Below are 13,646 nucleotides of genomic sequence, written 5' to 3'. Positions count from 1 at the left end.
TTCTCTTGGTCTTCCTTATCCATGGGTATCTGGTGGTACCCTTGTGCAACATCTATGAAACTATACAGGAGGTAGCATGCAGTTGAGTCTACTAACTGGTCTATGCTTGGGAGCGGGTAACTGTCTTTGGGACAAGCCTTGTTCAGGTCAGTGAAATCCACACACATTCGATATTTCCCATTTGACTTCTTGACTAGGACAACGTTGGCTACCCAGTCTGGGTTCGGATGAAACGAGCTACTTCTAGCACGTTAACCTCGTCCGCGATAACCTTCTGCCTCTCCTCTGTGAATCGCCGTTTCTTATGTACCACATGTCTACTCCCTGGCTTTATGTTTAGCTTGTGTGAAACTATTTGTGGATCAACTCCTTTGATCTCTGCTGGCTCTGTAGCGAATGATTCCGCGTTGTTCTTTAAGATGGACTGTATTCCCTCTTTCAACTCTTTTGGGACGTCTATCCCTACTTTTACCACTTTGGTCGTAGTTATTTCAAACTCTTCCATGTCTCCGACTGGTTCTGCGCCTCCTACTTCTTCTTCGTCTATGACCATCCCAGGAAAAGTGGTGATTGGTAAGCTTTCTCCTTCTTCTGTTGTTATCATACAGCACTCCCTGGCCATTTCTTGGCTTCCCCTTACTACTACCGTTCCCTCTGAGGTGGTTATCTTCAAGGTTAATAATCTGATGCTAGTTACTGCGCTTGATTGGTATAAAAATGGTCTTCCGAAGATTCTGTTATATGCTAGAGGTAAATCTACTACATTGAACTGGGCATGTAGTTTCTTGAGTGGCCCCTCAGTCTTCTCTCCTAGTTCTACATACAGGTTCACGGTTCCCTCCGGCCGGATTGGCTTTCCTCCTAGTCCAATAAGTGGGACAAACGCTTTTCGTAAGTCTGTGACCGATCCTTTCATCTCTTTGAAAGCTTCCAGGGTTAGCAAGTTCACAGAACTTCATTCATCTATCAGGATGCCCTTGACCAGGTGGTTTCTTATTACTGCTTCTATCACCAATGCATCATTGTGAGGTCCTCGTACGTGTCCTCCATCCTCTGGACCGAATGAGACTTCTTGAGCTATTTCTCTTTCAATTGCAAAGATTGTCGCAGAGCCTCTTCTGTTCCTTTTCTTCTTTTTGGAGTTGTTGTAACGCTCGCCTCCGTCAATGACATGTATTACGCCTGCGACCTCTTTAGCTTTCTTGTTCTGTTCTTCTTTTTCCGTGGTGTCTCCCTTCCTCTTCTCTCCTGTCTTTTCATGGACGAATTTCCTCAGCACTCCCGATTGGATTAGTTGTTCTATCTCTCTTTTAAGATCCCAGCAGCGGTCTGTATCGTGGCCATAGCCTTCGTGGAAGCGATAGTACTTGCTCTTGTCTCGTTCTTTGTCTGGGTCCATTCTCCTAGGGGTGTTGAACATCACCGGGTTTTGTTTCATCCAGCTGAGTATATAGACTGGGGCTCGGTTCAGTGGTGTGAAGTCAAAAGGTCTGCTCAATCCTCTGAATCTCTGTGTCCGGGGTCTCTCCTCCTCTTTCTTTCCTCGATATTTGGAGTTGTCTTGTTTCGCTCTCTCCGACTGCTTGGTTAAAGTTCTCCTTACCGCGTCTAGTTCCACATACTTGTGTGCTATCAGCATTAAGTCCTGGAAGGTTGTTGGTTTTTTCATCAGAATTTTGTCTCGGAGCTCTTCAAATCGGGTCCCAATCATCATGGCCTCTATGGCCGTGTCGTGGTTCAAATTCTCGATTTGGACCGCCTCTTTTTTGAATCTTTCCACAAAATTCTTCAATGTTTCTTGGTCTCCTTGTTTATATTTTCTCAAGTCGCTGGAACTTTATTGCATTGGGATGTTGGTCCTGAAGCGTGCTTTGAATCCTGTGGCCAAATCGGAAAAGGAGCCGATTGAGCCAGCTTTGATATGTGAATACCACTTCTGTGCCGAACCTTGCAGTGTCGCTGGGAACACTCTACAGTGCATTGGGTCCGTCACGTCTTGTAGCATCATAATTGTTTTGAACTTAGAAATGTGGCTCTTCGGGTCTCCTGTTCCATCAAAAGAATCAAATGTTGGCAATTTAAACCTTGAAGGGAATCGTACCAGTTGGATTTCAGATTTGAGGGGGGGGGGGGGTCCTCGTCTTCCTTGTCTTTGTCTTCTCCTTTTCCTTCGTTTCGAAATTTCCTCATGGCGTTGTTGATTTTCTCGTCGATGTCTATTTGCTCCTCTGCTCCTCTTCTCTTGTTTGAGGAGTGTCTCTCTCTGTCTTTCTCTGGGGCCTTCTTCTTCCTCTGCGCTGAGATGGCTTCCTTGGATACGTGCTCATCGTCGATATGGATTCGATTTCTCTTAATTGTCTCTACGCCTACGTCTTTCTCTTTATTCTCCAATTCTCTTTCTTTGTTTCGTGGAGGAGCATCAGCTCTACCTTTGTTTGCGTGTTTCCGCTGAGGCACTGGCTCAGATTGCCCCCTTCTTGCGCCTTCTTCTCTTGCTTTTCTTCTCCGCGTCAGAGCTTCGGGTCTATGCCTCCCCGCTGGGACTATAGGTTGCGCCTCCGTTCCTGCATGTCGTTCTGCTGACTGTTTAGCCAGTCAAACCAGATAGTCCTGAAAATCATTAACACTTTTCATTACTGCTTCATGGTATAGCGGTGGTAACGGTGCGCCTTGCGGCACAAACGGCGGGACTAATGTAGTCGAGGTCACCGTTCCTTCTGTGTCTAAGAATGGGAAAGGAATTGGGTTGATTGGTCTCCAGTATCCTTGGTAACTGGGGTGATTCCAAGGAGGATATCCTGGGTACCATCCCGACTGCGGATACGTCATTGGTGTCTGATATTGGGGGGGTGTAATAACCCCACGGAGATTGCGTTTGTCCTGGGACTCCTCTCCTCAGGGGCGGTGGTGTAATATGGTACGACACTCCGGTAGTTGGTGGAATAGGGTTGATTCCTGGTGCAACTCCTCCTCCAGTGCTGGCTACGGCAAGAAGGGTTGATCCGCTGCTTATGGGCAAAGCACCCGTCGTTGCTACCACTCCTGGTGGTGGTGGTTCTTCCTCATTATTCATCTTCTCGGCAAGAAACCAAAATTAAGAAGTTTTAAGTGCGTAGAAAACGAGCTGATCGTTCCCACAGACGGCACCAAATAATGGTTCTTGATCTGCCGGTTTGAGTTTGATCCAACCTACAAGAGAAAATAGGTTAGAAGGATTCGAGCCGGTGTTGGCTCGTATACCCTCTGATGTCTAAGTCAGATAGATTGGAATGGATTTGAGAGTGAATATGAGTGAAATTAGGGTTTACCTGACCTAGGACTGAATATATATATACTTGTCGTCATTGTAATGCGTTAGGAGTCTTCTCCTTCATTTTGAGCTCATCTTCTTGTTACGATTAGATGTACTCTGTCCTTATCCCTGATCTTTAGGGATGACTAGCTTATCCGTGTGATCAGTTGGTTGCTGTTGGGTTCTGGGTCAGGGACCTGCGACTGGTCTTATTGTTTGTGACTTGCGTCCTGTTACAGTCTTCTGGTACTATTTCAGGTGTGATATCCATCAATTCTAATATCCAATTTTCTTATTAGGATTCCCAAAACAGACATACTCGGGTCTTTTTTTTATTTAATTCCTCCGGTAAACTTTCATTCCTATCACTTCAACTATTTAAAATGAGACACATCGCCTAATTTCGCAACGTCAAATTTACGTGGTATTACAAAAAAATATAATTTTAACCTCAAATTTATCAAGTAATACTCTAATTATAAAAAAACTGTAATAATTAATTTTATTTATAAATTAATATAATTACATTTAATTAATTTACTAATTTTATTTTTTATTTTATGAAATTATAACTATTTTATTTCTATATTATTATAAATAATATAATTTATATACAGATTAGGCAAGTTAGATGGGTTCGCAAGTCAACACGTGACACAACCCATTTATTTTGTGTCATAAACGGATTGACACGTTTATGACACGAACCCGGTAAACCTCAACCCGGATTCGCCAAATTTACGTGTGAGGCGAATCATGTCATCGTGTCACTACCCATTTTGACACCCCTAATGGCTTTTCACCAAAAAACGTATTTTTGTGATAAAAATGTAGAATATAGCCAATTTATCAAGGGAATCATTTTGTTGAACATGTAAGAAATCACCCGCTTTAGTGAGTCTATCAACAATTACCCAAATAGAATCATGTTTTCTGAAAGTACGGGGTAATCTAACAACAAAATCCATCGTAATTTTCTCCCATTTCCACTCTGGTATAGCTAAAGAATGAAGTTTACCTGCAGGTTCCTGATGCACTGCTTTCACTTGATGACATGTTAAGCATTTATCCACAAATTCTTACACATCTTTCTTCAATGTTGGCCACCAATAAAAAAGCTTTAAATTTCTATACAGTTTAATACTTCCATGATGCATACTATAGGGTTCATTATGAGCTTCTTCTAATATATTCTTCCTCAAGTTCTCTACAATTGGCACACAAACATGATTGTTATTCAACAAAAGACCATCATCTCATAACAAAATAATCATGTTTCCCTTGTTGAACCTTTTCTCTCATCTTAAGTAAATAAGAATCTTCAGATTGAGCCTCTTTAATTTTATCTTCAATAAAAGGCTTCACTTGCAAGGTGGCTAATAAGATATAATCATGTGTGTCCAACCAAGTGTTCATTGCCCGAAGTGCAACTAAGTATTCAATATCATAACAGAGCATACCTGTCATACGATCCACAACCTTTCGACTCAAAGTACCAGAAACAACATTTTTTTTCCAGGATGGTAATCAATAGTGCAGTCATAATCTTTCAGTAACTCGATCCATCTTCTTTGCCTTAAATTTAACTCTTTCTGTGTAGGAATGTATTTCAAGCATTTGTGATCTGTGAAAACTTGAAATGTCTCACCATATAAGTAATGTCTCCATGTCTTCAATGCACGCACAATTACACCTAGTTCTAGATCATGTGTTGGATAATTCACTTCAAACCGTTTTGGTTTCTAACTTACATGAGGTTTTTGTTGTTTAGAAGCATAAGAAATAACCTTTCCATGTTGCATTAATACACATCCAAAATCTTGCTTTGATGCATTAGTGTAAACCACATAGCCTTCATTTTCATGTGGTAAGGAAAGTATTGGTGCTGAAGTAAGCCTTTTCTTCAATTCCTCAAAGCTTTTCTCACATGTGTCTATCCATTTCAAAGCTTTTCTCACATGTGTCTATCCATTTGTCAACAATTTTGCAATAACAGAAAAATCTTTCACAAATCTTCTGTAATACCCTGCTAAACCCAAAAAACTCCGAACTTCTGTAACATTCTTTGGCGACTCCCATTCAAGAATAACTTTAATCTTTAATGGATCTTGTTGTTAACCATGTTTTGAAATTATATGCCCCCAAAAGGCTTTTTTTACCAACTATAATTCACATTTACAAGACTTGGCATAAAGTTAATTGTCTTTTAATACTTGTAAGACAATTATCAAATGTTGTTCATGTTCTTCATGACTTCGAGAATAGATCAGGATATCATCAATAAACACAATCACAAATTATAATACTGCTGAAATGTTCTGTTCATAAATGACATAAAAGCAGCTGGAGCATTTGTATTTCAAAATCGCATCACAATAAACTCTTAATGGCCATACCTAGTTCTAAATGCATTTTTAGGAATGGACTTTTCATCAACTCGAAGTTGCCAATATCCTGACCGCAAATCAATTTTAAAAAACACAATGGCACCTGTCAATTGATCAAGTAAAATCATCGATTCTTGGCAATGGATATTTATTCTTCACGGTAATTCTATTCAATTTCCTATAATCAATGCATATTCGCATACTACCATCTTTCTTCATCACAAATAACACAGGTGCGCCCTAGGGAGAAATACGAGGTCTGATGAACCCCTTATCAAGTAGTTCTTCTAACTGTTTCTTGAGTTCTTTCAGTTCTAGTGGAGTCTTTCTATATGGTGCTATAGAAGTAGGAGCTAACTCAGGAATAGTTTCAATTTCAAAATCAAGCTCCTTATGTGGTGGAAAATTAGGCATATTATCAAGAAACACATCTGGAAGGTCTCTCACTACTGGAATTTCTGAAACCCCCGGAGTAACTTTAGTCACATCTATTATACTGGCCAAATATGCTTGACACTCATCTTTAATCAAATGAAATGCAGTAACAGCAGAGATTAAACAATTAGGCATTGTTTTCCTTTCCCCAACAATCATTGTTTTCCTTTCCCCAACAATCATTGTTTTCATTTGTCCATGAATTTCCATAACTACTTCTTTAGTTTGACAATCAACAATGGCATGATGGTTTCACAACCAATCCATACCATATATAACATCAAACTCTCTGAAGTGAATAATAACCAAATAAGCTTGTAAGGTCATACCATCCACTACCATATGACAAGATTTTATGAAAGTATTAACAATAATAATACCCCCAACAGGCGTAGAAACATATATATCCCCAATGGTTCTAATATGCCATGCACATGAATGCAAACTCATATGACATGAATGAAAATGTAGATCCATGATCAATTAGCACATGTGCATCACAGTTACAGATAGAAGATGTACATGTAATCACATCTAGTGTAGTAGGTGCATCTTGTCTCGTCACTGCAAATGCTCTAGCTTGGGTCTAAGGTGGACCAGTATATCCAGATTGTACATCGGCGTGTATAGGCCAGGATTCAGGAGGAACTGTGTCAGATTAACGCATACTTTGAGGAGCAGATGGTCGGGTTTCTCCGTGCCCAGCAGCAGAGCGCCGATAAGCGGGTGGTCGGGCTTCTCCGTGCCCAGCACTAGAGCGCCGACGAGCAGGTGGCCGCGCTTGTCCGGGCTGAGCTGGCGAAGATAATGTCGACATGTAATACCCTAAATATTTTAAAATAATTAAGTCGCGCCACGTGTCGTAAATTCCAATAAATTTAATTCACAAGGATTTAATTTAATTATATCAGGAATTTAGAATACTTTTTATTAAGCGTATTAACGGGATTTGAGGGAAAAGGCTAGAAACTTAATATAAAATAAAATATAAATCCCGAGATAATAATTATACCGTCAAGGTCCGCGAAATATTCTATAGTATTTGTGGTAAAAATCTCGAGTCAATCGGAGACCTTTTAAAATTTGGACGCGGATAGGTTTTGGGCTAAATTGCAACTTTTGAAAAGTTTCAAAGACCAAAGTGCAAATTAGCCATATATATATATAAGTTGGATCATATGAAAAGAATGATCCAGAACCCTCAAACTCAAACTCTCAGATTCATTTTCTTTCCTTCGACGATCTCACCGTTTTAGTCGCTCGATCTCCGTTTCTCGTCCGTTTTTGACGTTCTACAGCTCGAATCAATGTTCTATAGCTCGAATCGATCATATTTCAGTGGCGAATCACGGTAAGCATGTCGTTTCTCCGTTTGTTTGAGTTTATTTGATGGATTTTGGTTAAAACATTACGGTTACGGCGAGATCGTATCGAAGTTACGTTTTTGATTCATTTTAAGCGTTTTCTTGCGTTTCTGACTAGCTTGATTGGTGTTTTGGTGAATATATCAATTTGGGATGTTTAAACGTCGAGTTAGGAGGTCGGAATGGCCAATTTTAGTGGCCGGGGGTCGTGCCCACAACGGGGCACGACGTGCTCTAAATTTGAGCACGTCGTGCTCCTGCCCACAGGAGGTGCACGACGTGCACCTCCCAAAACCAAGGTGCACGACGTGCCCATAGGGGGGTGCACGACGTGCACCTCCCTATTTTTGAAGGAGATGATGTTTTGAAGCCTATTCGACGATCCCCAAACTCGATATCGACTTACGGAATCCGAAAATGCGAAATTCGGACGTTAAACGTGTAAAATTTGACTTGAAGTTCGGAGAAAGGTTGAATATGGTAATCAATTGGTTTTATTAGGAAAACCTAAATACTATATCAGGAATTGAATGAGAAGTTCAATATCGAGATTCAGTTAGACGGAAATAGTTTAAAGTCTATACGTCCATACGCGATGAGTTTAGTGTATCGTGTCTTGAGTCTAGAATCGATCTTAGAATAGGATTCTAATGTGAGTCTCTTGATTTGAAATCGTTTTAGATCCGGCGAGACAACCAGCTACTGGACAAGGAGCTCGGGAAGCTTAACGGTTTCTGAGCAACGTGGTGTTTTTAGAATAGCGTGTTTTGTGAGTTTATATTTATACTGTCGATTTTTAATACTTGCATTTGTTTTATCAAATGCTTTATTTAAATTCATTATTGCATTTAAACGTTTTAAAACCTGTATATAGATTTGATGAAACGAGCTATCTATTGGGCAACAATAGAACTGTGTGTACACCAGTCATAATAAACTAAATATACATAAAACACAAATAATATTCATTAAGATATTAAGACATGAAGAATATCCTTCAAGATAATTGATGTGAGTTGAACTCGGTGGAACTATCTCAGGACTACATCAATTGAGATACGAGGTTTAACTCGGTGGAACTATCTCGGGACCTGTATCTCCCCAGTTAACTCGGTGGAACTATCCCGGAACTTGGGCCTAATAACTAAGCTTTGATCGAATAAATAAGAAATACAAAAATTAATAAAGAAACATAATGAACTCAGGGTTTCATTCGGTTCGGTATTTGGATGCATATAAATATATTTTATGTTTTCGTTAATTTTATACGGTATTAATATGAACTCACTCAGTATATTCCCATATACTGACCCCTCACAATTTCCTTTCAGGTGAATAGTATTTTGAAGGGTTTGATTTCCATCCTTGTTCCGTAAGTCTATAACATTTTGAAGTATGTACAGAAGCATGTTTTATTTCATAGCGCTGCAGTAGTCAATAGAGGTCAAATCAAGAATAATGTTTTGTATCAAACAATGTTTTGTTGTTAATTCTGATATGATAAATTGCATGTACATCGTTTTGTAAAGCTATGCCTTTTATTCGTTTGATTTTTCTACCAATTGCCATGATGAAATTGGTTGTGATCATGACTAGAAACAGGGCAATGCTGGATATGAGATATCGCTTGGTAAGACCATGTTTTCTAAAAATCATTTCGCTTCGGTTTTCAGAAAATGAATATGATATATTTAATAACTATAAATATCTTGTTTAAAGAAGTCTTCTGGAAACGTTTTACGAATAATATGTTTTAAATGCAAAAAATTTATAGAGAATTCTAGGCTTGCTACGGGTTTTGGAGCTACCACTCCCATTCCCTAGCGCCGGTCTCGTCTCAATATTTGGGTCGTGACAGATTTGGTATCAGAGCAGTTGGTCCAGGATACCACTGCTTTGTGTATAAGTCTACCTAGAAAATACTGCAGCACATAGGGTTCGAGTCATGTCTTTGATCAGTTTTCATTTGATTTTAAAAGTTTTCATTCCCCTTTTTATGATGCGCGTCCGTTTGTAAGTTCAGTAGGATCAGTTGACGAAATTCGTATGCGTAAATATTCTACTTATGCAGATGTTCGGCTTATGTTTATATGTTTTGCTTAAACGTTGATATATCATTTATACGTTAAGCCTTGATTATATGGATGTGTGCTTGTCGTGTTTGTATAATATAGGCATGTTGCGATTGTTTAGTATGAATCGATAGTAGATTGAACCAGTTGCGTATTATTAGAAGAATGGAGGATCAAAGGCGATTGAATGATCCTGCTATGGATGCTCAAGGTGATGAGGAGGCTCATGATGAAGCCTATGACGTCATGATAGAGAATGAATCAGTGCACATGGAAGAAGTACTCCATGATCAAGATGAAAATCAAGGTAATGCCAGAGTCGGGGAGGCAATGGAAGTGCCGCAACAATTTGATAATCAAGCGGATGATAAGAATCAAGATTTCGGAGAAGAGGCGCAAGCATTAGAAGTGCAGCCGCAGCCCCACATCGATATGAATCAATTGCTACGAGGAATTGCTGTTATGCAAAGTAATGTATTGAGGATGAACCAAATTGTGCTACAACAAGGTCAACGCATGAATGAGCTAGAAAATAGGAATGAGATGTTGGAACGTAGGCAGTTAAACATATTAGGATTCGGATCTTTTAGTGGCGCACCAGAACTATTAGAAGGGTCAGGACAAGGTACTTACGGGTTACAGGTTAAACCCAGAAACCCACAAAGACTTATAAGAGTTAACCCAAACATTAATGTTGGTCGTGCAAGAGGTGGTAATATTCACCAAAATCTCAGGCCAAGATATCTAGATCCCATACCATTAGTCTGTCCAGTGTGTCAAAGACGACATCAAGGTGTTCGTCGTTATATGACGGGTGCTTGTTTGCGATGTGGGCAATTTGGTCATTTTGTAAGAGCATGCCCTATTCTAGAGTATCATATATCCCCAGTAAGGATGATGAATCCCTTTTATCAGCAGTCAAGACCAACGGGTATGGAATTTCTTATACAAACTCGATTAAATATTTATGAAGATAAAGATCAATTTCAAGGGTATGGACGGAGAAGGAATAGACGAAGCAGTAATAGGCATAGGGTTGGAAGCTCAGGAGTTGGTCCGAGTGAACCTATTAACCTAAGGGAGTAAGCTACGACAAGTAAAACAACACAACAAACTCAGGATGCTTCAAACCACAACACTATCAGTCGAGGTATTATTACGTTAAGGTCAAGTCAATTATTTATATTGCGTTTATTTATATATAAGAACTAGATGATAAATCGTTATGTGCTTAGTAGAGGCAATCATCTACCCATGAACATTGGAATTAGGTTTATCATCCCAGAGTTGAAACGTCTAGTGAAGCTGGAATATGAAAATGCTTTGAAGTATTATGGAAAAAGGTTTGGAAGTTTTATTGAAATTTTAAAATTGGCATAATTGTGGCCAGACATGTCATAAGCATACATTGTGCATTCACTACTAGAAATACACATATCACAAATGATGATTAAAGGAGAAATGGAATATGATTAGAACATGCATCATGCATCATGTACATTAGATGATGATTATAGATTTCAAGCAACTCTTTGGCAATGAGAGGTGTCATCACCCTGCCACAATTATGTATGTACTTTACGATTTACTATGTAGTATTTAATATAAAAATATTTTAAACGTGAGCTTACAAATATATTTACAAGTATGTTCATAAACGTATATGTTGTAAAGAAACAAAAGATTTCCAATTAGTTTGAAAAGTTTTAAATAAGCATAACTAGACAGAACTCTGTGGAATTAAAAACTAGTGCCTGAAAAAGAAGAAACAGTTAAGTTCGCGACGATAGAGAACAAAGCTAGGATACCTGAAGTTAGGATTAGTACTTAAGATAGCAAGTAAAAGGACGATATAAGTTATTCTTGGCCAAGAGTTTATTAACGATTCATAAGTAATTGGAATAGAAAAAAAAGACATGAAGGACGTTAATGATCGATGTTTCAACTTTCGAGAGGTTGCTAGAACGAGAGCAAACCTTCTGTGTCAGTGATGTTTGTTTTAGGATCCGGAAAGTCTCAAGAGACGTTTGGACAATTCGAGGTAATTATGTATAAAACAACTAGTACGAGGATAAACTTCTAAAAGTGTTACGAAGATCGAGTATAAGATTCAACAAGAATTTCGCACGAGAAATCAAGAAGTCTTAAGGGAATGCGTTAATAAGAGACCAAGATTAGTCTTGTTGACATAATGAATGTCAGTAGTGGATGAATTCCACGAGTATCAGTGAATATTAATGTATTGGATGCTAAAGTGATCTAGAGGAAGCAACGTCTAAGATTTTCATTAATGATTGAGAATGTAACAACGAAAAGTGGAATGCGAGAATGACGACAAGGAAGTAGAAGGAATGAGTTATGAAAGCAACGAGAGAGATAGTACTAGTAAATGAAACTAAGGATTATGAAAGGAGGTAATGAATTAAGACAAGAATGAATCGTAAGCAAAAGTATTTATAAGAAGTTCGAGTATAAGAAAAGTACAAGAAGAAAACGGAGAATGATCATAGAAGTCTGCAAACATTACATCAATAATTTCAAGTATAAGTTATATGTGGATGTACGACTAACATAGAAGGAACTTTCATAAAGGACGTATAATAAAGAAGAGGCAAAGTATATACTGAAAATGATAGATAGATGGATAATTGGATTGAATTTGTAAGGTCTAATTCTCTTCTTGGACAAAAAGCTTTTTGAAGGATCAAGTTAAGGTTGTTCAAGAATCACAAGGTAATTAACGACGTAAGGAATAATAAAGCAAAGACTAAGGTCAGAATTAAATAAAGTGTCGTTAGATGAAGAATGTCTAATGATAATCATAAGTAATTAAGATGAGAGGCTGTTAAAAGAATATGAAAGAACAACGATGGGATATTAAACTCCATGGGTCACTCAAGTCTTATAAAATCTCAAAAAAGTCACTAAAATCAATTTTTTTACAAAATGGTCACTGAACTATACCTTTTATTACAAAAGGGTTCACCCATATAAAACGACGTAAAACCCTAATATTTTTCCTTACGTGGTAAGCTAAAATTACAAAAAGGAACATAGTTCAGTGACCTTTGTGTAATAAAAGAAATAACTCAATGATTTTTTTGTAGTTCACAAAAAGTTTAGTGTTCTTTTCGTAACAATAGAAATATTTTTGTAATAAAAGGCATAGTTCAGTGACCACTTTGTAAGAAAATTGACTTTAATGACCTTTTTGAAATTTTCTGAGATTTGAGTGACCCAGGAAGTTTAATATCCAACAACGATGTATCGAGATACGGATCAAAACACCATGTGGAATGCTTGTAGCTATTAACAAGGATAGGCTACAACACTAATTTACAAATTTAGAAATTAAAAAGATGCAACCGTAAGTAAGGGAAAAGTAATACCAATCGGATAAAGGAATGAAGTCAAAGGACCGAGAGAAGAGATACGCCATGTAGAATAGGTGCAAAACATATCAAGTAATTCCAAGAGTGCACTCACCTTGATTGTTCATCAAACCGAATGGTCCCAGCTCCAAGAACCACCATCAAAATCCTTAACACAAGCTCACAATAACCTATGAACATCAATTATACAAAACCGCTAATTAATCAATCAAACCCGAAATTATACCCATAAACCCTAATGAAAATCTGATATCCTCACCTTGATTTATCGGTGTAGATGTGTAGAGCTTTCCGTCCCCGTTCCGTGGGCCGCAAGAATCGCCTCAATCGGACCTCAAACGAAGAAGATATCACACTTTGAAACTTTCTTCCATGAACTTGATGAAGATGACGAATTTGATCTATTTCTTGGCTGAGAATATGGTGTTTTCTGAGTTTAAACTCATATGCAAGTGGCTTAAATAGGTGAGGCAAAAGTCTCTTTTAGTCCTTGAGTTTGCCACCTCCTCAACCTCTAACTTCAAACTTTTCTTTCATCCAATTTAGTCCGTCGATCGCTTAATCGTTCGAACATGATAAATTTTGTATTATTTATTTCCAAATAAATAATATCACCTTAATATCTCATATTTCTATTTCCAATAGTTTATTTTAGCAATTTTCGGCTAAAAACGCTCAAATTCCATTTTGAGGTAAAATGTACT

General features: G+C 38.2%; 1 protein-coding gene across 1 annotated transcript; it reads right to left on the bottom strand.

The window, feature by feature from the left end:
• Positions 1 to 955: 955 nt before the first annotated feature.
• Positions 956 to 1,714, bottom strand: LOC126656882 (uncharacterized). The gene has a single exon (XM_050351506.1). It carries the CDS (start codon positions 1,712 to 1,714, stop codon positions 956 to 958), a length of 759 nt encoding a protein of 252 aa, XP_050207463.1.
• Positions 1,715 to 13,646: the final 11,932 nt, after the last annotated feature.

Source organism: Mercurialis annua, linkage group LG7 (assembly GCF_937616625.2).
Source record: "Mercurialis annua linkage group LG7, ddMerAnnu1.2, whole genome shotgun sequence".
NCBI classification, from domain to species: domain Eukaryota; kingdom Viridiplantae; phylum Streptophyta; class Magnoliopsida; order Malpighiales; family Euphorbiaceae; genus Mercurialis; species Mercurialis annua.
The sequence above is the reverse complement of the archived record's forward strand: the minus strand, read 5'-3'. Positions and strand labels throughout refer to the sequence as shown.

Excerpts from the sequence above, each read along its gene's own strand:
- LOC126656882 (XM_050351506.1), bottom strand. The coding sequence starts at position 1,714 with ATGATGATTGGGACCCGATTTGAAGAGCTCCGAGACAAAATTCTGATG.